Source organism: Wasmannia auropunctata, unplaced genomic scaffold (assembly GCF_000956235.1).
Source record: "Wasmannia auropunctata unplaced genomic scaffold, wasmannia.A_1.0 LD336071.1, whole genome shotgun sequence".
NCBI classification, from domain to species: domain Eukaryota; kingdom Metazoa; phylum Arthropoda; class Insecta; order Hymenoptera; family Formicidae; genus Wasmannia; species Wasmannia auropunctata.
Genome location: NW_012026819.1, coordinates 444,914 through 464,588, shown reverse-complemented (window position 1 = coordinate 464,588; position 19,675 = coordinate 444,914). Strand labels below are relative to the sequence as shown.

Sequence of the window (19,675 nt, the reverse complement as noted above, 5' to 3'; positions counted from 1 at the left end):
TCCATAAATTTAATATAAATCCAAATGACAATTGTTACAAAAACATTTATTTAAAATTATTATTATACAAAGGTGCTTCGCTAGAAAGCTTTGTTTCCGTCAAAAACTCTCGATAGAGCCGGATCAACTATCCGTCTTCGATCACAATACATATTTAGACGCATCGTAAAAAAACTCCCAGGTTAGCACGTATTCGTTTCAGAAACGTTTCATAACCGACTCTTGAAAACGTTTCCGAGTGGTTAAAATGTCCACTCGAAAAACGTTTAAAGAAACGTTTCTTTTTGGTAAAAAAAAAATCAAAATATCATTTTTTCTCTATCTGTAAAAAAGTTTGCGCATTCGTTCTTCTCAAGCAAACTTTTTCACAGATAGAGAAAAAATATTTGGATTAATTTCTTTTTTTTTATCAAAAAAAAAAACGTTTGTTTAAACGTTTTTCGAGTGGACATTTTAACCACTCGGAAACGTTTTCAAGGTGCTACCTGGGGCGTTTCCACCTTTTCGGAAAGATCCACTTTCTTTGCTAAAGAGTGTTTTCCAGCGAGAAACACAATTGACGCGCGGCAATGGGCGCTTCCCATTTAGTGACACAAGTCGACACAAACGTCATTCTATCTTTTCTTGACATTTAATGAGTCACGTAAATACTTATTGTGTCGATTTGTGTCACCGAACGAACAGCATCGATGTAAACACAGTCACGAATCGTTTCATGATTTTACGTTTGTTTGACAATTGTTAAACTAGGGGAAGCGGTTTCCAGCAAGAGACGCAAATCGACACAGGAATCAGTTCACCTGCTGGAATCACTCTGTGTTTCTCGCTGAAAAACACTCGAGAGATCTGCTACACGCTACATCCGATTACGCTAAAATCTATGGAGAATTGATCGGCATATACAAGCTGGAGATGTGTACACTTCACATTCACATATTTTCACGAATCGTCGATTTCCTATTAAAAATACACAGCTTACGCAATAGATCTACTCTTCATGATGTCCGCGGCTTACACGCGGAGGGGGGAAAAGGGGGCTGCCTCGGTTTCGAAGCGGGCATTGATAAGATCCTCGAAAGTGTCGACTGGAACGATTTGTGTATCGATGATTTTTATTAACGTCACACGCGCGTGCGGACGTTAATAAAGATCTTCAACGGCACATAACGTCGCGTAAAATGAAATATGACATAATCTATCATCAGTTTATTTAACAGGCGAGCGGAAGTTCGAAAGATATTATACATGCTAAAACGCATACAAGATCTAAATAATCCATTCTGCGCATATTACTAATAATATTTTCTGGCACAGTCAGATTCTCGTAGCATCGTCAATCGAGTTATTCTCTCTCTCTCTTTCTCTCTTCTCTGAAATCTGATACTTCGTACAGATATATGCAAACACAATCCGTGTTCCTATTTATATATATATATATATATTTATACAAAACATATATTCTCCAAAAGCAACGCTCGATCACGTGAAATCTAAATTCTTGCAACGCTCCATTTGTCCCTAAGAATCATTACACGTAATAACAGCCGTGTAATGTTTAAAGTGTAAGTCAGAAACGAAGGGACGAGCTCGATCGATTTCGGCACAAGCCGACGAAGAACGAAGGGAGAAGAAAGGACAGTGGGAGTATTAAAATGTGTATAGTGTGAGCTTGGAAAATACTTAATACTTAATGCTTTGGTTTAAGTAAAGGGAAGATCCTGGCGGAGTGTCTACGTGTCTACGTCATTATTCGTAAACAAAGCGTCAGAGAGAGAAACAGAGCCATTTTTTTGTTTGTACGATATTATCCAGAGAAATCTAGGACAGACTATATATTATTATTATTATTATTATTATTATCATTTATACGTAGGACAAGATCTCGTTATCTCATGAGTTACAGCAGCATTTTTGCGTATATGTACATATATTACTTAATGCTCGATACACGCCGATACTCGAGTTTCACCCGGCCACAAATATGGTGGTTTTTTTTTCTTTTTTTTTTTTTTCTGGCGAGCCGACAGTCTCGGAAGCTAGGAAAAATAGGCAATACTTGCGGATTTTCCCTCGCGAGTGAAGATTAGAGAGATCTTCGGCCGATATTCACATTCGGTTGTCACACTTGAGAACATCTTAAGATGTGACGAGCCAATCACAGAGCCGTATTAGATCATCTTAAGACATTACTTAAGACGGTCTCAAAAGAGCCGACCTGAGAACACCAGCTTTTGATCTTTGAGTGTGAGGATATGCGGCATATTCTCACTCCCCCCCTCCCCCCCCCCGCCCCGGTTTCCTTAGAAATATGACTCAGCAACACGTTTTATCTCTATATATTACCCTCGTGTTATGCAATCATTATCTCTTCAACATATTTTTCTAAGGAAAAACTTCAGAATCTTCTACTCAGCATTAAACGCTGACAGTTACGAGCCAAGAATACGAGCCCGGGGATTTAGATTGGCGTCAACGCGAAATTCTCGTTAAGATGAAAACTCAAGTCCCAAGTCGGTATATCGGTCCAAATAATATAATAATAATAAGAAAGAAATTAAAGGCCTCGAGGGGATGATTAAATGTCTGTACAGCATTACGAAACCGACGCGATTAAACGCAACCTTGATCGTCTACATAACAAATAGTTCTCGATTATAAATTACGCACGTTAGAAAGTCACTGGATAGAGGATTACCCAATGCCCAAAACAAAACTTATCAAACATTAAAAATAGATAACAAGAGCCAAGAGTCCGCTGAATAGGATGAATAGTACAAATAGCGAGGGGGGGGGGAGAAAGGGGAGGGCCGTTATCGTGTACACATTAATCAATACATACGGAATCATTATATATAGCTACTTAAAAAGAAGAAAGAAAAAAAAGAGGAAAAGAAAATAAATCATTCCAGTCGGAGAAGCGCAAATACTCCGGAATAAACGGAACGATCGCACGGAGGCATGCGGAGCGTCTTTTCGCCGATATGTGTGATTAGCATTTAAGGGGAGAGAACACTGTTGGCGCTACGCTTACTCGTACATTCGAAATTATTAGAGATGCCTCTCTTCTAAACGTTAATTAGTCGTACTTGCACTAAAAGTTCCAAGTGAAATAAGACCCGGTCCGTCTCGCGCTTCACTCTTTCAGCGCCGAGGCACCGAGATTCGGACCGTGTCGTTTGATTTACGTGTCGCACGACTGTTTCCTCTTTGTTTAACGGAACGACAAGAAGGATATGCCTCGTGACTTTTCGTTTTTCCGGCGTGAGACACTAAGTATCTTCTCCCTTACGTCGATACACACGCCGGGAGGGATCAATGTGACACGTCGCATCTCCAAGCCCTCGCATGCTCGACAATCTCTCACGTTCATCTGTGACCGTCCTGACTGATCTGGTCGGCGCGCACTTGATCCATCGATTTGCTTTGATTGCTCGCGTCCGACAGAGAATCGCTGTCGCTGCTCGGACCCACGCGCACCGGCGACGGGCTGTCCACCGGCCGGAAGGAGAAACTAGGCGAATCCGCGCTCGATAACGATTCGGGCGTGCCTACAGAACTGATGGTTCCCGGGAGCGGGCTGGACAGCGCGTCCAATCTGCGAAGAACAATTAAAGAAGTTTTAGAAAAATACACATATAAATACGCAATTATTTCTTTTGTACTTAAAAAATTATTGCACTTTTATTATTTCGATAATTTGATCTGACGTTTGAATAAAAAAAATTGTTGGAAAAATATACGCAACCTGGATGCAACCGACGTCAATAAACCAGAGGTGCGTTTTGCAGGTGGTTGCAAATTGTGATCCATTCCGGCCTCGTCCAGCTCGAATTTTCTTTTGACTGGCCCCAAACAGCTTGGCCTTATCGCGATAGGACTCAAACTGCGTCTGTATATTTCATGAAATATTAGCAGAGAATAAACATGAGAAAAAAACACAGTATAAAAAAATCACAATAACTAATCCTTCTTTCTCTTTAAACGTGCACATATATAAAATTTTTTAGCTCAATACTTTTTCAGAAAGGATAAATTTATTGTGCTCTAAACGAGTTTCTACCTCGTGGCAAACGCCTTTCTCGTCGGACTAGGAGACAAATTGTTCTTCCAGATGTGAATGCCAGGAGAGTAACATTGTCTTTGATTAAATCCAGATCTTGTGGGGGAAGGTGAAGAACACAGCGGCGAGCCGGTGATAGACAGATTCAGACTTAGAGGATCCAACGGCCTCTTCGGCCGTTCCATTTTGTTAAGCTGCTGCGTGGGTGACTCCGAGTCTTTGAACGACAATCCTTCCGCCTCCAACGTAAGGTCCTCCCATGATTGCGATATCTGCATGGCACTGTGAATTTCCCTCTCGTGTGCTGCCTCCCGGCCAGCGACGTCCACGCATTCCTCCTGTCTTAACTGACTCACGCGTGGTGTCAATCTAGGAACATTACCAGGGCTCTAAAAGCAAAAAAAAAAAGACAGCATAGGGATAAAAATAGTCGAATCATCCGAATATCAGAGAATTATAACATCGCGAAACAAAATGTGTCACATTTTTTTCTCGAATCAATTGTACATATGTAAGATAGATTCAACTTCTTATTTGTTGTCTTATAAAACGAAATAAATTTTGGACTTTGTTGTTGAAAGTAACAAAAGAAGTTTAGATACATTTAATTATATTATTAATTATATTTAATTATATATAATATTGTTGAACCGAGAAATAAATAATAAAAGTAAGAAATAAATAAAAAAAAGAAAGAGAGTAAATGGGTAACATGATCTTACACTGGTACTAAAGCGTCGTAGACGAGTTGAATTAGAAAATATATTATAGGTCGATACAGCGTCCCTGAAAATAACAAAGTAAGAAATATTTAGAGACAGTTAAGTTTGCGCGGTTGCATTACATTATTAGAAAATATTTTTAACAAATTATTATCAATGATTCTGCTAGTGTTTGACTTGGAAAGAGTACTCAGAATTTAAATCTTTATTAATTTATAATAAACATTATATAAATCATATATCTACAGCATAAAAGTTAAAGCTACTAACTAAAGCTACTTATAAAGTTTAATAAGAACTTATCTTGCAACATTACTTATAATTTAAAACAATTATAAATTATTCTCAAACAATTGACTTATATATTTCAGTAATGTGATTTCCTTTATGCTTTTATTTATAAAAGTCCTCGAAATTATCCCTGTAACTTGTAAATCCTTAAAAAGATTAAGAACATTACTTGTACATTTTTAAATAGAATACCTAGCTTCTAATTTTTATTAAGTTCAACTAAAGCTTCCAGCGGAATGTGGCAATAAAAATGTAAATTTATATGTATACATAAAAAATAAAAATGTATATTTGTACAGGATGTCCCAGATCTACCGCATCATCTGCTAATGGCAGATTTTTGAAGTTGTTTGAAGAAAATTCTAATACCAAAATGTTTGGATTACAATAGTTTTCAAGTGGAAAGCTTTTAAAAAAGATGATCAATCGGATTGTTCAAAATTTGCGCGTTGCACAGTGAAGTTGCACAGTGCGTGGCTAGATATCAATGCTTAAATATTAATTTTGCTTGCATTTCTTGAAACAGAAGCTGGACTTTGTATTTCTTATTTATTTCCTTTCTTATTTATAATTAATTTGCTGTTCACGCTACTATTATAATTCTCAACAAACATTTATAGTTCTCAATATCTTGACGTTAGAATTTCTCCAAACGACATTAAGAATTCGTCATTAACAGGTGGTGCGGTAGGTCTGGGACACCCTGTACATATTATAATGCATGCAGTCTCTCTACACGATAACTACACAGACAAAACATGTAAAGAAGGATTGACCTTTCGGCACATTCAGCGCTTCATGCAAATGCCGCTACTTTGCTAGCAGTCCCGGAGCGACTGAGTACTTTTTTAAATCCGCTCCTAGGGAACTGCAGGTAACTACTGCACGTCGGCGATAAAGATCATGGCTAAGACTTAGACGGCTGCGGCCAGACCTTGCCGCTAGATAATGCATACCATACATGACTTTTACATTGTTGCTCCTGGAGCAACTCGGGTCAACGCGTGCGAGTCATACCTGCGACGTTTGCACCTGCGGGCGAAAGGGGGAAAGCTGTTGCGAACGTACCTCGACGACGACGTCGACGGCGTGGTGACGGACATGGTCGCGCTGATCTCGTTAATCATCGGCGCGCTGCTGGATCGCTTCAGGCTAACGATCGGGCAGTCAACGTCCATGATTGTCGGGGCGGCGCGCGGCGGTCCCAGGTGTCCTAAAGCGTGATCGTGCGACGTCCGCGCGGCCGAGATGGCACATAGGAGAACCTGTGGCGCACTGGATTACACGAGAACGTCGTCGTTGTCGCCGCCGTCGTCGCCCCGGCCGCGGTCGTCGTCGTCGTCGTCGGGCCGCAACGTCGTCCCCGGATCCGTCGCGCGAGTCTCCACAACGTCGTCCCTCGCACGGGTGGTGTCGCGATCCCGGGCGCGTACGTCGTCGTCGTCGTCGTCGTCGTGGTCGTCGTCGTCGTCGTCGTCGCTCCGCCGGCCTTCGTGGCGCCCGACGCGAGCATCGAGGGTGCACCTACCCTCACCGACGAGGAAGCCAACACGCGCGCGCGTTGGTCCGGGTGGTCGACCAGCCCTTGCCCAGAGGTGATTCAACAACGCGGCCTACCCTGGGAAACTGGAAGCGAACGCCAAGCCGGAGAAACGGGCACGGCGACGGGGAGCGAGGGAGAACCGGGGGGAACTTTCGTGGAACCGAGGCCGCGAAGCTGAGTCGAGGCCGATGAGGTAGTCGAGCCGTGCGCGAAGCGGGCGAGTCTTCCCGAGCCCCGAGAAATTTTGCTGCTACTGTTGCTGGCTGCTGCTGCTGCTGCCAAGTGCTGATGCCGCCGTCGATATCATAGGCTGGACGCTGTTGTGTGTTTGTGCAGGGCGCGTGCGGCGATGCGACGTTATCGACCACCACTCTCCGTTGGCTCCAACGACATATATACCTAGACGAAGCGAGCATGAAGAGATAGCGTAAAGCTATAGTTAATTGGTACTTGGCACTCTTTGGCAGAGAAGCTGTGCGATGTACGTTTCTTTCTTTTTTCTCAAGTACTATAATAAATGGGCAATAATGCTTTTTTCGTCCGGGTACCAATTGTGCGACCCTTCCCTTAGGGTGAAAACGTGAAAAAATTTTTTTACACTCTTTTCTTGAAAATTTTCTCCATTGAAGTTAATGGAACACTCGATCGAATTTTTTTACTTTTTATCCCATATATAGAGAAAGTTATATATATCGGTATTCTGAAGTTAGCTGCGTTTCAGGCGCGCTGCATCTAGATGCTTATACATACATCGTGACTGTCGAGTCCAATAACATTGCCCAACACAGTGGACACCGGCTGTATCGTTCCACGGTGACCTGGTGGGAGCTTAAGAAGAAGCCTAACATAATGTATGATTACATTACAATTACATTGCTCCGCAATGTATGAATCAATCTAAATACATTTGTCCGAAACGTAGCTAACTTTACGCAAATTAAAAGGTCCACGCGAGAAATCGGTCCGAGTTTTTCAGGCGCCAAGAGAAACCGTGTGAGCCAATCAACTTGCAGCTTTTGCAAGAAAAGCGGCAATTTTATTGGCTATACAGGCTGATCTCGGTCGCGGCTCGCAACATACATTGCCCGCATTAACCTCGCCAGGATTTTGTAAATATATACTTATTGCACCTCGTCTCAGCGTCAATATCGCGCCGCAATCAATCCGCAAGATATCGTGCGGCAAATGATACAACATTTTCTTTCTCCGCAAACACATTTCGCAAATATACACCTCGATCGCATCTCGTCATACCGAGCGTCGTGATCCGCAAGATATTATCGCGACGGGACATAACGGCAATTTCGTCGATCGCCATCGCGCGTTCCGAAAGCTCTTCCCCGATCGCGCGCGATCAACTTCGACGACGCGGAGAGAGAGAGAGAGTTCAAATACGCCGCGTTACTCCAATTAAGAGGTATTCCCGACATCTCGAAGACAGTCGAAGAGTGTCCGCGTCTCGTCCTTCGAAAAAAAAAAAAAAAAAAAATCCCATCGACTCCGTCCCAAAAATATGGCAACGTGATCGCCGCGGTACGTATACCTCCGACAAATCGCCGTCCGTCGCACCGTGATCGTGTCATAATCATAATTTGCCGGGGCACGTATACAGCCGCGTCGCGAGTCCCGCCGGAAAGGTCCGGTCGCGCCTGCTGCTCGCCCGGTTTCCCCGCCGCGAGAGATTTCGGTCTGTCTGTGTTCACGGTTTCCCGACGGCGTGGCTTCTGCCACGCCAATCGGGTCAAAACACACACACAGGCGCGCGGGCATAATATAACCTCATCGGCCCGCCTCGGCCCCGACCTCCCGGTGAACGATGCCGACTCCCGCACCGCTCTCGACCGTCGCCGAGTCGCGCCTCGATCGTCGCCGAGCGACGGCGAGGACGACGACAACGACGACGGCGACGGCACTGCTGTGGCGGTCGCGCCTCTCGCCAGCTCGCCGATCTCCATTCCGACCTCGGCGTTGATTTTCGCGACCTTCGAACTTATAGATCCTTTGTAGAGAGATCCGCGTCGTGCTCCATCTCGACGGATCGCGCGCCCATCGGCACGATGACGGCGGTAAAAGTTCCACTCGCGTCGGCGGAAGAAAAATCGCGGGATTCCCCGATGAAAATCAATAACGTTGATTCCTAATTTTTCTCGAATCGTTGCACAGATCGTTCGTCAGCTGCCGCTCTCACGATGGACGTCAACGTTGGCGACAACGACGACGTGTCCTTCCGCCCGGGGGAGATGTTTGACAGCTACGAGGAGCTGGAGCAGAAGCTGGACAGAGTGTCGAGGCACACCCTGGTGCATTACTGGCGACGGGACAGCAGAACCGTCAGCGGGGCTCATATGAAAACCGCGCGGCCGATTAGCGAGCGACTCAAGTACTATTCCGTCAAGTATGCCTGTATCTACGGCGGTCAGAAGTTCCTCCCACGCGGGGCTGGCAGGAGACAATCTCAGTGAGTCCAATCGTTTCCCTCGAATGATGCATATTGATGACACATTGATATCAGTATGCCTAGCTTCGACACGATTTATCTTATTTCTACATTATCGCTTGGTGTTCCACAGGTCCATACGAACAAATTGTCCAGCTCACATTATGGTCAGGGCGTCTAAAGATGGCACAAAGCTAGAAGTGACCAGCGTTAATAACGAACACAATCACGAAATTTCAGAGGTATATTTCAGCAATTTGTTTAATAATTTTAAACATAAAATTCCTTAGTCATTAGTAGGGTTATTACTTTTGATAACTTCAAAGATTCGGAGCTTCGCAACAATTCGATTCTTTGAAGTTAACTCCGAGCGTTCAAAGTTTAAGGTGCTTTCAAAGTCTCGAATGTCGAAATCTTCGAAGCAAATCAATAATCCTAATCAATAAAACTAGTAACAGAATCGAAAGAGAGATTACATGCAAAAATACATTGAGAACATAGAAAGAGCTTTCCGTCTTACTTTTAAGTAAAAAGTTTCACTCTTGTCCTGTCTCGCAATTTTTCATGCTTCAATGTATTAGATTTTAAAAATAGTGTCTCGTGAAATAGGATTTGTTTAAGAGGCTCCCTCAGGAGAGGAAGCTTTGCGGTGAGATTAAGCAAGAGGTGCAGGATCTAATGCAGTTGCACATCGATCGTAAGAGACTGAAGGAGTACGTGCGATTGCGCACCAATAAGGTACTGCGATCCAAAGATCTGTTTAACATAGCGGCGGCTAATAGACAGAAGAAGGACATCCCGCCGGAACGAGCGTATCAGTTACTCGAGAAGATTCGCAATATCGAGAAGATGCAGGCCAGATGTGGTAGAAAGATGTATTCCGAATCCGAGGACGAGATAGCGCGGACCATAAAAAGGATAAAGAAGGAGCATGAATCCGCTTGGAATCAGGACGTGAGGACACGCGCTTATATTCATTTTTCTTTCCGTTCGTCGCTGGTATTGTAAATTTGAAAGAATCCTCTCGCCTCAGGGATTGTCGACGGCGGAGTTGGAGGCGGGCGAGGGAAACGACGGCGAGGATTCTTACGGCGGTCAACTGACGCAGGAGGAGGTGGTCGACGAGATCGACGCGAACGAGGGCGAATTGCTGAGATCGAACAACGAGGGCGACATAATAGCGGCCGACGAGGAGATAGTGGGTGAGCTGGTGATGGAGAACGGCGATCCGTCGGTGATAGTCGAGTCCATCGTCAACGCGGACGGTTCAGTTTTCGTCGACGAGCGGGAGTTCAACAGCTACTGCGACAATCACCTGTCGCACACGGTGGACGACAGCCAGTCGCCGAAGCCGCGTGGTAACTTAATTTTTGTACTAATTCAACACAGGGTTGCCACAGACCTGGAAAACCGGGAGAACCTGGAAGAGTCGAGGAAAGATATAGTAAAGCCTGGAATTTTGAACTTTGCTCACAATTTTTTTAAAAGGATCATTTGTTTTATCGAAACTCAATTTTTGTACAATGTTTTTGTATGTATTGCTTTTTTGATTCGAAAATCTTTTTTTTAGAATTAAACAATAGACAATAACAGAATGAAATGGTTTTGTATGAAAATCGAAAAAATTTTCGGAATTTACGATTTTGTTCGAGACTTCTCTCTGTTATCGCAATCGCAAATATTCTGAATATTTAGCGATATTAAAAAAAATGTCTATATAAGAATCTTTTTGCTTTTACCACTGAGTTTTTGTCTGGTCTCCAAGCAACGGAAAATTCAGTTATACCAAAGGAATTTTTTTCTGTAGTTTAATGCACAACATCAATGTCAAAGCAACAATGTCAAAGCGATGTTAAAAATTTGTTGGCCTGAATTTGCATTTGGGATTATATTATGTTATTAAACTTCTAAATTTATGTTGTTTCTAATAATATAAGTTACCTTTTTTGTAATATGTATATCTTTTAAAATTAAAATTTAGAATTATATATTTGATATTGATCATGGAAAATTTTTCACTGTTGTCTGGAAATCATGAAAAAGTCAGGGAATTTCAAAATTTATTTTTTGTGGCAAGCCTATCAACAGTATATTTGTCGCACAATCGAAATGAGTCAAAGGAGTATACTTTATATGCATTAGTTCTAGATATAGAAACAATCACCTCCACCACCGTCATCGAGAAGATCGCGAAGGAAACGTCCGCCTCGCCCAATGACAAATCGCAAGCCGACTCCCTAACGCTTCAACAATCACCGAAGTCACCTGGCAGCTTCCAAGAGACAGACTCGAGGATTTGGATTATGAAGGAGTGCAACTCGATGGAAACGGAACCGGAAAGCGGGCCCGAGAGCGAGACGAACGTGATCAAGCCGACCTCGGCGATGAAGCCGGACGCGGAGGCGTCCGAGGCCCTGCTGTCCGACGATACGAGCCATCAGCTGCTTCAGGAGCAACTGGCGGTGTTGCGCGCCGAGAAGGGCAAGCTGTACCACGAGACGGAGATGCTGAAGCTGAAGAAGGACAAGCTGAAGCTGCAGATCAATTGCTACTCGAACGAGATAAAGAAGCAGGAGATGGAGAGGGAGAAGCTGAGGCTGGAGATCAAGCTGTTACAATCCAAAGTCATGGAGGACACGAACGATGTCTCCCACTACATTTTCGTGCCCTGAACCCTCTGACTCTGTTGTAAAGTGACTGTAAATAATATATTGTTTAACGAAATCTGCATTTGCGCGTGAATATTATGAAAATAAGTTGTATATATTGAAACATATGTTATAATCGATCATTGAAAGAGATCTGTTATGAATTCGTGTTGGAACACAGTAAAAAAGAAGCTTGTTAATAATTTTTAACAAGGAACGAAAGTTATTTCTCGTTGGAGGCATGTGATAGATAAGCTGTAATTGCATAAAAATATCAATTTCATTGATTTTGTTACGATATTAATTTACGAGTGTCTTCCTTTTTTCAATTAACACATTGAAACATTCTTATTACATTCTCAATTTTGCAATTTTGTAACTTGTGAAAAACACAACTGATATTTTTACTGCAAATCAACTAACTTCATACAGCTCTTTGGCATCTTGTCAAATATTTTCGTGAGATTTAAAAACTTTGATTTAAATTAATTTGACAAAAATGCACTTGATTTTTATGAGTTTTCTAATCTCATAAAGTAATTTGAAGACTTCTGTTCTCACTTGATATTTACAAGTTCTCGCGAATTATATAGCAATTCTGAAGAATTCTAAAATTTCAGAGGTATATTTTAACAATTTGTTTAATAATTTTGAATATAAAATTCTCGTGAGATTAAAAAATTTTGATTTAAATTAATTTGACAAAAATACACTTGATTTTTATGAGTTTTCTAATCTCATAAAGTAATTTGAAGACTTCTGTTCTCGCGAATTATACAGCAATTCTGAAGAATTCTAAAATTTCAGAGGTATATTTTAGCAATTTGTTTAATAATTCTAAATATAAAATTCCTGTTGCTATAAGCAGGCCAGTTACTTTTTGAACTTCGAAGATTCGGAGTTTCGAAAGAATTCGAATCTTTCAAGTTAACTCCTAGCTCGCTCGTTTTATGTAAAAATTCTAAAAAAAAAAAAGTATAAATTATAATTTCTAAGAAAAATTTTCGCCAGGGGCGAGCTGCAAGTAGTTCGTCGATTGTTTCGCGATTAAATCATCTTAAAATTTAGATTCGAACGTGCCGCCACTGCCGGCCGTTGTTCCCACCTAACGCCGCGTATGTATATCGGCGGTCGGGACAGATGGCAGCAGGCACCCCAGTGGCCGTCCGCTACTCCGCTCCATGGTTCTCGGGTTCTCCTCATTTTCCTGGACCGCGCCGATCGGATCACACCAACGGCATCGTAATTGTCGCGACACGACTCACCCGACGAACGTTCGACGATGCTGAGACCTCTGCTGCTTTTGTGTTGGGCCGCGACGATTGTGTCAGGTAAAAACAGAGTACTCGCGACCTGGTTCGCCGTCCCCGGTGGCCGCCGCGCGGCGACGCGCACACAGCTGGCCGCGCCAGGAACGTATACACATTACCGTTCGCACGGCGATGTCGGCGACGTCTCGTCACCGTCCGTCGTCGCCGTCATCGTCGTCGTTGATCTCTCGCGATCTCTGCCGCGACGAGAGAAAGAGAGAGAGAGAGAGAGAGGGGGGGGGACGAGAGAGACGAACGACAAGGGGGATCCCGCGACCCAGGAGTCACGCTCGCGGCCGCTTCGGGGATTAATTGCGCATTCCGAATTCGCCGGAAGCGCCATGATGAGGCGGACGGGACGGGGCACCTTCCGATCCTCCTCGGAACGAGGATTTTGTTTTTCCGCGACGATGACTCGAGTGCAGCCGCACTCACGCCTCGCCCCGCGCTGCGCCGCCCCGACGATCGTAACGTTTTTAAAACAAAAGCGGTTACTCCGCTGCACGCGCGCGCCCGAGTAGGAGGATGCCAGAGATCGTGTGTGTTATGTTACGCGATAAGGATTATCGCGTGTCTAGGGGGGAGAGGGGAGGGATAGGGGGGAGAAAAAAATCCGTGTCGCGGACTTAATCGGTCACTACGACGCGCCGCTATCTTCTAAATCCATCGCCGCGTGAATTCAAAATTGATTCCGGAAATATGTTGTACAATGTTGCCGCAGTAAGTGTTGTAAGATTTTATCATTGTTTTTCTTTCGTTGAACTTTGCCCCCCTCTTTGTTTGGCGGCTCTCTTTATTTCTCATACAATTTGCGTCCGAAATGACAGGCGGCATGAATCATTCAAGGAGTTAGCAAACACGAGGTATTTAATTATAACGTTCTATACCGTAGATGAATGTTCAACGACGTGTCTATCTCGGGCCGTATTTTCGAGCTTACCAAAGATATGCCTTTTGAACTGCAACGTATGACTTCGGGGTCTATTTTTAGACGGAGATCCACTTTTTCCTTAAGCTCCTTGCCTAAAAGCCCCCTCGTTGACGAGAGGCGAGAGGTCTTGATGGCCGCAGGTGAATCGCCCCGAATGAATATATAATCACTGTGTAATTTTAACAGCTGGCGGCCAGTTAGGTGGCATCAACAATGACACAAATGTTCCTGCCAATTCGGCGAGCAGCAATCCAAGTTCTCAGACAACGTTGTTTGTTCCGCCTGAACCGAGCGTAGAAATCGATAAGTCGGCAACTGTATCCCCGGCTAAGGACGAGCATACGACAAACGATACCTCGGAAACGTCAGAAGGCATTCCACCGGCAAGGACTACGACTACGACTACAACTACAACTACAACTACAACTACAACTACAACTTCGAAGCCAACCACAACCGTGCCGACTACGACCACAACCAAGTCGACTACTACCACCACAGCCAAGCCTACCACCACGACCGCTGTTCCCACAACGCCGGCGCCGCCGACCCCGCTTCCTCCGCCGAGCACCGAGAAGTGGATGGTCAAGGAGAACAACACGCTTTGCATTATCGTTCAAATGGCTGTGCAACTCAATGTTTCTTACATCAGCGCTAATAACATGGTAAGCAGAAACCAAGTTCACGATTGTACCATGTGAATGTCGTACAAGAGTCGTTGTTAGAATTTTTGACACGAGTATTTGAAAAATTCGTATTGCGTAAAGCCCCCAAACTTGTTTTCGTCGTTCGTGCATATAGAAATACAGTGGCGATCGATGTGTTACTGTTTCAATTCCGTTTTCGCAGACCCTTCACAAGGCGCTGGACGTGCCCAACAACACTACCGCGAAAAGTGCAGGGAATTGCGGTAAAATCGAGCAGAACCTGACGCTGACGTGGGAATCGCAGAACAAGACGGCCATGAACAACTTCACGATTCATTTCGTAAAGAACGAGACTGAAAAGCATTATTCTCTTCATCACCTCGAGATCTCCTTGGCGGCCGACGAATTCCCGAATGCCGAATCAAGTGCGCGTTTTATCTATCCGCGCGATTTCAAGCGCATTGCACTTTGAGCCTGCATATTTTTTCTCTACGACGAACTTTTTCCTTCTCCTCAGATAAGACGGTGACTCTGGTACATGTGGCACCGCAATTCAAGACTGGATTGAGCAACTCGTACAGATGTATCAAGGAACAGCAGCTGGACTTGACCCGCGAGAGTAGCAACGTGACTGTGGGGCTTCTGAAAGTGACCAATTTGCAGTTCCAAGCTTTCCGGGGTGATAACACTACCGTTTTTGGCCTAGGTGGGTGCCCGACACTTTTTTTTTCGTTATCTTATCGCTCGTAACAAGATTGTTCTCTACGTCGATATTTTGTGTGCCTACGAAACTCATTTCCTGTTTTTCTCTTTGTTGTTTCTCTAGCCAAAGACTGCTCGTTCGACACGCCCGACATCGTTCCCATAACTGTGGGCTGTGCGCTGGCGGCCTTGGTGGTAATCGTATTGATCGCATACCTCATCGGCCGCAGACGAAGTCAGGCCCGCGGTTACCTTAGCATGTAAGCCGAGAGTTCCGTGAGGTTTCCTTCTCTCTATTTCCCCTCCCCCCCCTTTTTTAAATCGTTAAACTGATTTTTTTTTTTATACGATTCTCCGTCCGAACGGAGCTTCGATTGTCTTATTGAGAATCTATGTAGCTGTACTTTTTGTGTTCTATAGCCACGAGGGCTGTGACACACATGTTAAGAGGAAAGAAAAAATAATATAGTTTATACGTTTGTAAAGTTATCCGCGCTCGCGTGCGGCAATATTAGAAAAAGAAAAAAAAATAGATACGTATCGCAAGGCGGTTAAAAAAAATAACGATACAGGGTGGATGATTCCGTGGAGCAACGTGCTTCGCGTTCTACAAGGGCAAATACTCTCCAATAAGTACGAATTTGACATGGTTAAATCGCGACAGAGAGAAAGAGAGAGATCTGCATCGTATCTGCGCTGCTCCACTTTTGACTGGCAGCCCGGATCGTTTGATTTTTCCAAAAAAAACGTAGCCTGATTCATTGAAACGGAATTGGAATGAGTAAAATTCTGATCGATAATGTATAGCCATGTTAGATGTCCGTGCGCTGGATTCGCAGCTTGTAACGGGACGCGTCATAACGCGAGATATATATATATTTTTTTTTATCCGTTCTCCTTTTTTCTTTCTTTTAAAGGAACATTTACCTGACTTTAATTACCGCGATACGATAAACCGCCTTTACTCTACATCCATACTTAATGCATACGTCGATATGTGTTTCCGTTACATTCGTACTCTCGAATTCTTTTTATTAAACTGTACTGTGAAGTAATAGCAGTTGTGTTTATATAAATATAGCCCTATAGGTATGCGTGTGTGAGTGTATCAGAATAGTATGAAGGAGCACGAGCTTCGTTGGTGTTAAAAGGGTTTTGAGCTTCACTTTAAGTGGGCATAAACCACCGAACGCTAAATTAGACACTATAAATAGTGCAATCTTTTAGGTGTGTAAAAAAAAAAAGGTATTAGTTTACAGAGCAAAACGGAGTTGAATAAAACGGAAAATAAAACGTAACATCAAAAGTAACAGCTCAACTAATGTAATGTGCAAAATTTTGGGAAAAAAAAATTTTGTCTCCCCCTTCTCCCCTCCGATAAACGTTTGGATATTGTTTAATGTAAACGATAGTCTTGGAAGAGAATATACACTATACTGCTTATAGGAGCACTGATGATTTTTAAAGAAACGTGCTCTCGCGCTTTACGCCGCGGCTGTTATTAGGCTTCGAAGGCGGTTTCGACGGTTTTACCTAAATGTAATAAGATAAAACGCAAGGGTAACGAAATCTGACGTTTGTATTAAGAGAGAAAAAAAAAAGGGAAAGCAAATGGGATTTCGAAGTTTAACACGGAGTTTCTCTAGCGTGTGCACCGTGCTGCTTCATAAGTACTATATTACGACAAGACTGAACGACGAGTAGTGAGATGAGGAAGTGGAGGGCAAAAAAAAAAGTAAAGTAAAACAAATTAAAGTAACTGAATAAAGCGTTGTACATAAAACAAGGTAGTCGTACTACTTTTGGATTACGAATGCATATGTATTGCAGCTAGGCGACATCCACATTATCAACAATAAAATATTTCAAGGATACACTCTGATGTTTCTCTTAAATTACGTTCTCCATGTTTTCGCTCCAAATTTTCTCATCTTCCCAACACTTTCAGATCTAATTAAATCGCAAAAATCGTAAATATCGAAATGATTCGGGATAGAGCTGCTTGACACAGAGAGCATCTCCCGTCGCCATGCTTACTCCTGAATTATTCGAGATTTATCGTTATCACGTTTCTACTGAGCTAAATATAATAACACAGGCGTTATCAGAGTTATGATCGACGAGATGCTATGAAAAACACTCTTGTGCGTTTTAGCGTGGTCGTTGAAATTTAAACAATTAGCTCATAATATAACATTAATTAAACGAAGCTCGTGTCGAGTGTTGCTCAAGTGTCAAAGTGGAACGTATCCACAAGCAGGAGTAAACATGGCCGTATGCCTTTCACTGGCATTGTTCTCCGGATGCAGCGGCCCCTCCCAGATCGGCCAACATGGCACGAGCGTGACAAGTGCGGGCCTAAAATGTAAACAATACGACATGTAAACTCGTGGCATCAGCGAGCACCTCGACGGTCAACGGAGATGTACACGTTGCTGCACGGTCTGTACAAGTACCTGGTGCAAAAGGACGAGTACTTCATATTGATTTTGGGGCTCGACAATGCGGGGAAAACGGTAGGGCGTCCCCCGGAGCAATTCCTAGAGGTTATGGCGCGACAGCTGCAATTTTCGATCGACTGTTCGCAGACTTATCTGGAGGCGGCGAAGACGAAATTCACGAAGAATTACAAGGGTATGAATCCGAGCAAGATCACGACCACCGTAGGCCTCAACATCGGCAAGATCGACATCGCCGGGGTGTCCTTCAACTTCTGGGATCTCGGCGGCCAAGAGGAGCTTCAGTCTCTGTGGGACAAAGTATATACAACTAATGCACAATGCAAACGAAATTGACACACCGTCGGGTGTACCCTATATTTTCTCATTTCTTTATGGAATTACGCAATACTTCTCGTCCCGCCAATAAATGTCAACAAATGACACGCAGGATTCAACAGTATTGTTTTACATTTGCAGTATTACGCAGAATCTCACGCTGTGATTTACATCGTCGACTCGTCCGACCGTGATAGAATACCAGATTCCAAAGAAACTTTTGGTAAGACACGCACACTGACGATATTTGCGTTGTTAAATCGTTCGCAAGGTTCGAGGGACGTATATTGATATTTGCACATTGATCCGATATACACAAGATGTATCGCACCATTCCTTTTCTTTTAGATAAGGTGATATCGTCCGAGCATCTAACTGGCGTCCCGTTATTGGTACTGGCAAATAAGCAGGACGTACCTGATTGCATGGGTGTCAGAGAGGTGAAGCCGATATTCAATCAAAGTGCACACTTAATAGGTAGAAGGGATTGTATGGTAATGCCTGTTTCAGCCCTTAATGGGTAAGCAAAATTATTCCACATGATTTTTATCATGTACAGGGTAACTGTTCCTATTAGTGTGCTTTTATATTTAAACAAGTCATAAAAATAAACTGTACAAATAGACAAAGTGTTTTTTTTTATTAAGTTAATACTTTAACTTAATAAAATTTAAATAAATTGGTACAAATAAATAGACAAAATTTTTTTATTAAGTTAAAGTATTAACTTTATTTTTAATTAAAAATAAACTGATACAAATAAATAGACAGTGTTTTTTTTTATTAAATTAATACTTTAACTTAATAAAAAAAAACACTGTCTATTTATTTGTACCAATTTATTTTTAATTAAGTTAATACTTAAAAATAAACTGGTACAAATAAATAGACAGTGTTTTTTTTATTAAGTTAATACTTTAACTTAATAAGAAAACTTTGTCTATTTATTTGTACCAGTTTATTTAAATATAAAAGCACATTAAAACGTACAAGCACACTAATAGGGACAGTTACCCTAAATCCTGAGATCTTTATACAGCCTTGGCCATAAATATAAAGTAGCCTCAATTTATTGCACCTTCGTGAAAAAGGTAATAATAAAAGCCAGACTAACAAAATATTAAAATTGCTATAAAAATAAATATGATTTTCAACAAAATTGTTTTTTTTTTAATTTGTTTTTTGTCAGCTATAGAACATTTATGTCAATTTGTGGAGACTATTTATGGCTAAGGCTGACGGTATTAAATACCTTCTGCATTTATTGCATAAAGTAACAGTTTGTAATTTGAAAAAAGGGACGGAGTAGACGAAGGCATACATTGGCTGGTAGATTGCGTCAAGAGAAACAGTGATATACGGCCGCCTCGCAATCAAGACGACAATTCCTTATCTTAGCTGTGACACATTCCTATATTCTTTGGTAATTTATAATATATAAATATATAAAATACTGCGATATATATATATATATAATATATATATATATATATATAATATTAAAGCACTGTACATATTTATGTCGCATGTGTACAGGGTTTCTATGAATAAAGCACCTTTTTTTTAAATTAAATATATTATTTTAAATTAAATATTATGCTATTTTC

At 42.4% G+C, this 19,675-nt stretch overlaps 4 protein-coding genes and 1 long non-coding RNA gene across 9 annotated transcripts; 3 read left to right on the top strand and 2 right to left on the bottom strand.

The window, feature by feature from the left end:
* Positions 1-1,191: 1,191 nt before the first annotated feature.
* Positions 1,192-6,251, bottom strand: LOC105449841 (protein FAM122A). The gene is made up of 5 exons (XM_011689245.1): positions 6,142-6,251; positions 4,783-4,846; positions 4,061-4,449; positions 3,746-3,889; positions 1,192-3,595 (listed from the first exon to the last, which is right to left on the bottom strand). The coding sequence occupies exons 1-5, from the start codon at positions 6,249-6,251 to the stop codon at positions 3,367-3,369; spliced, it is 936 nt and encodes a 311-aa protein (XP_011687547.1). The 3' UTR covers positions 1,192-3,366.
* Positions 6,252-7,027: 776 nt separating this feature from the next.
* Positions 7,028-11,901, top strand: LOC105449840. Of its 5 annotated transcripts, none has more exons than XM_011689243.1 (6): positions 7,028-7,097; positions 8,780-9,074; positions 9,187-9,295; positions 9,663-10,007; positions 10,087-10,411; positions 11,196-11,901. In XM_011689243.1, exons 2-6 carry the CDS (start codon positions 8,806-8,808, stop codon positions 11,723-11,725), a joined length of 1,578 nt encoding a protein of 525 aa, XP_011687545.1. In that variant the 5' UTR covers positions 7,028-7,097; positions 8,780-8,805; the 3' UTR covers positions 11,726-11,901. The 5 variants fall into 5 exon arrangements, with proteins under 5 accessions (XP_011687545.1, XP_011687546.1, XP_011687543.1 ...); XM_011689244.1 differs by lacking the exon at positions 7,028-7,097 and adding an exon at positions 7,629-7,725; XM_011689241.1 differs by lacking the exon at positions 7,028-7,097 and adding an exon at positions 7,735-8,033.
* A 934-nt stretch (positions 11,902-12,835) lies between these two features.
* Positions 12,836-16,601, top strand: LOC105449835 (lysosome-associated membrane glycoprotein 1-like). The gene is made up of 5 exons (XM_011689230.1): positions 12,836-13,032; positions 14,129-14,607; positions 14,792-15,014; positions 15,107-15,295; positions 15,416-16,601. The coding sequence occupies exons 1-5, from the start codon at positions 12,984-12,986 to the stop codon at positions 15,553-15,555; spliced, it is 1,080 nt and encodes a 359-aa protein (XP_011687532.1). The 5' UTR covers positions 12,836-12,983; the 3' UTR covers positions 15,556-16,601.
* On the bottom strand, positions 15,844-17,870 carry LOC105449836. Its single transcript, XR_974375.1, has 2 exons — positions 17,748-17,870; positions 15,844-17,649 (listed from the first exon to the last, which is right to left on the bottom strand). It is a non-coding gene; the product is annotated as an uncharacterized LOC105449836 (long non-coding RNA).
* Positions 17,615-19,641, top strand: LOC105449837 (ADP-ribosylation factor-related protein 1). Its single transcript, XM_011689231.1, has 5 exons — positions 17,615-17,807; positions 17,880-18,050; positions 18,210-18,291; positions 18,417-18,588; positions 19,367-19,641. Exons 1-5 carry the CDS (start codon positions 17,715-17,717, stop codon positions 19,464-19,466), a joined length of 618 nt encoding a protein of 205 aa, XP_011687533.1. The 5' UTR covers positions 17,615-17,714; the 3' UTR covers positions 19,467-19,641.
* The last annotated feature ends 34 nt before the right edge of the window (positions 19,642-19,675 follow it).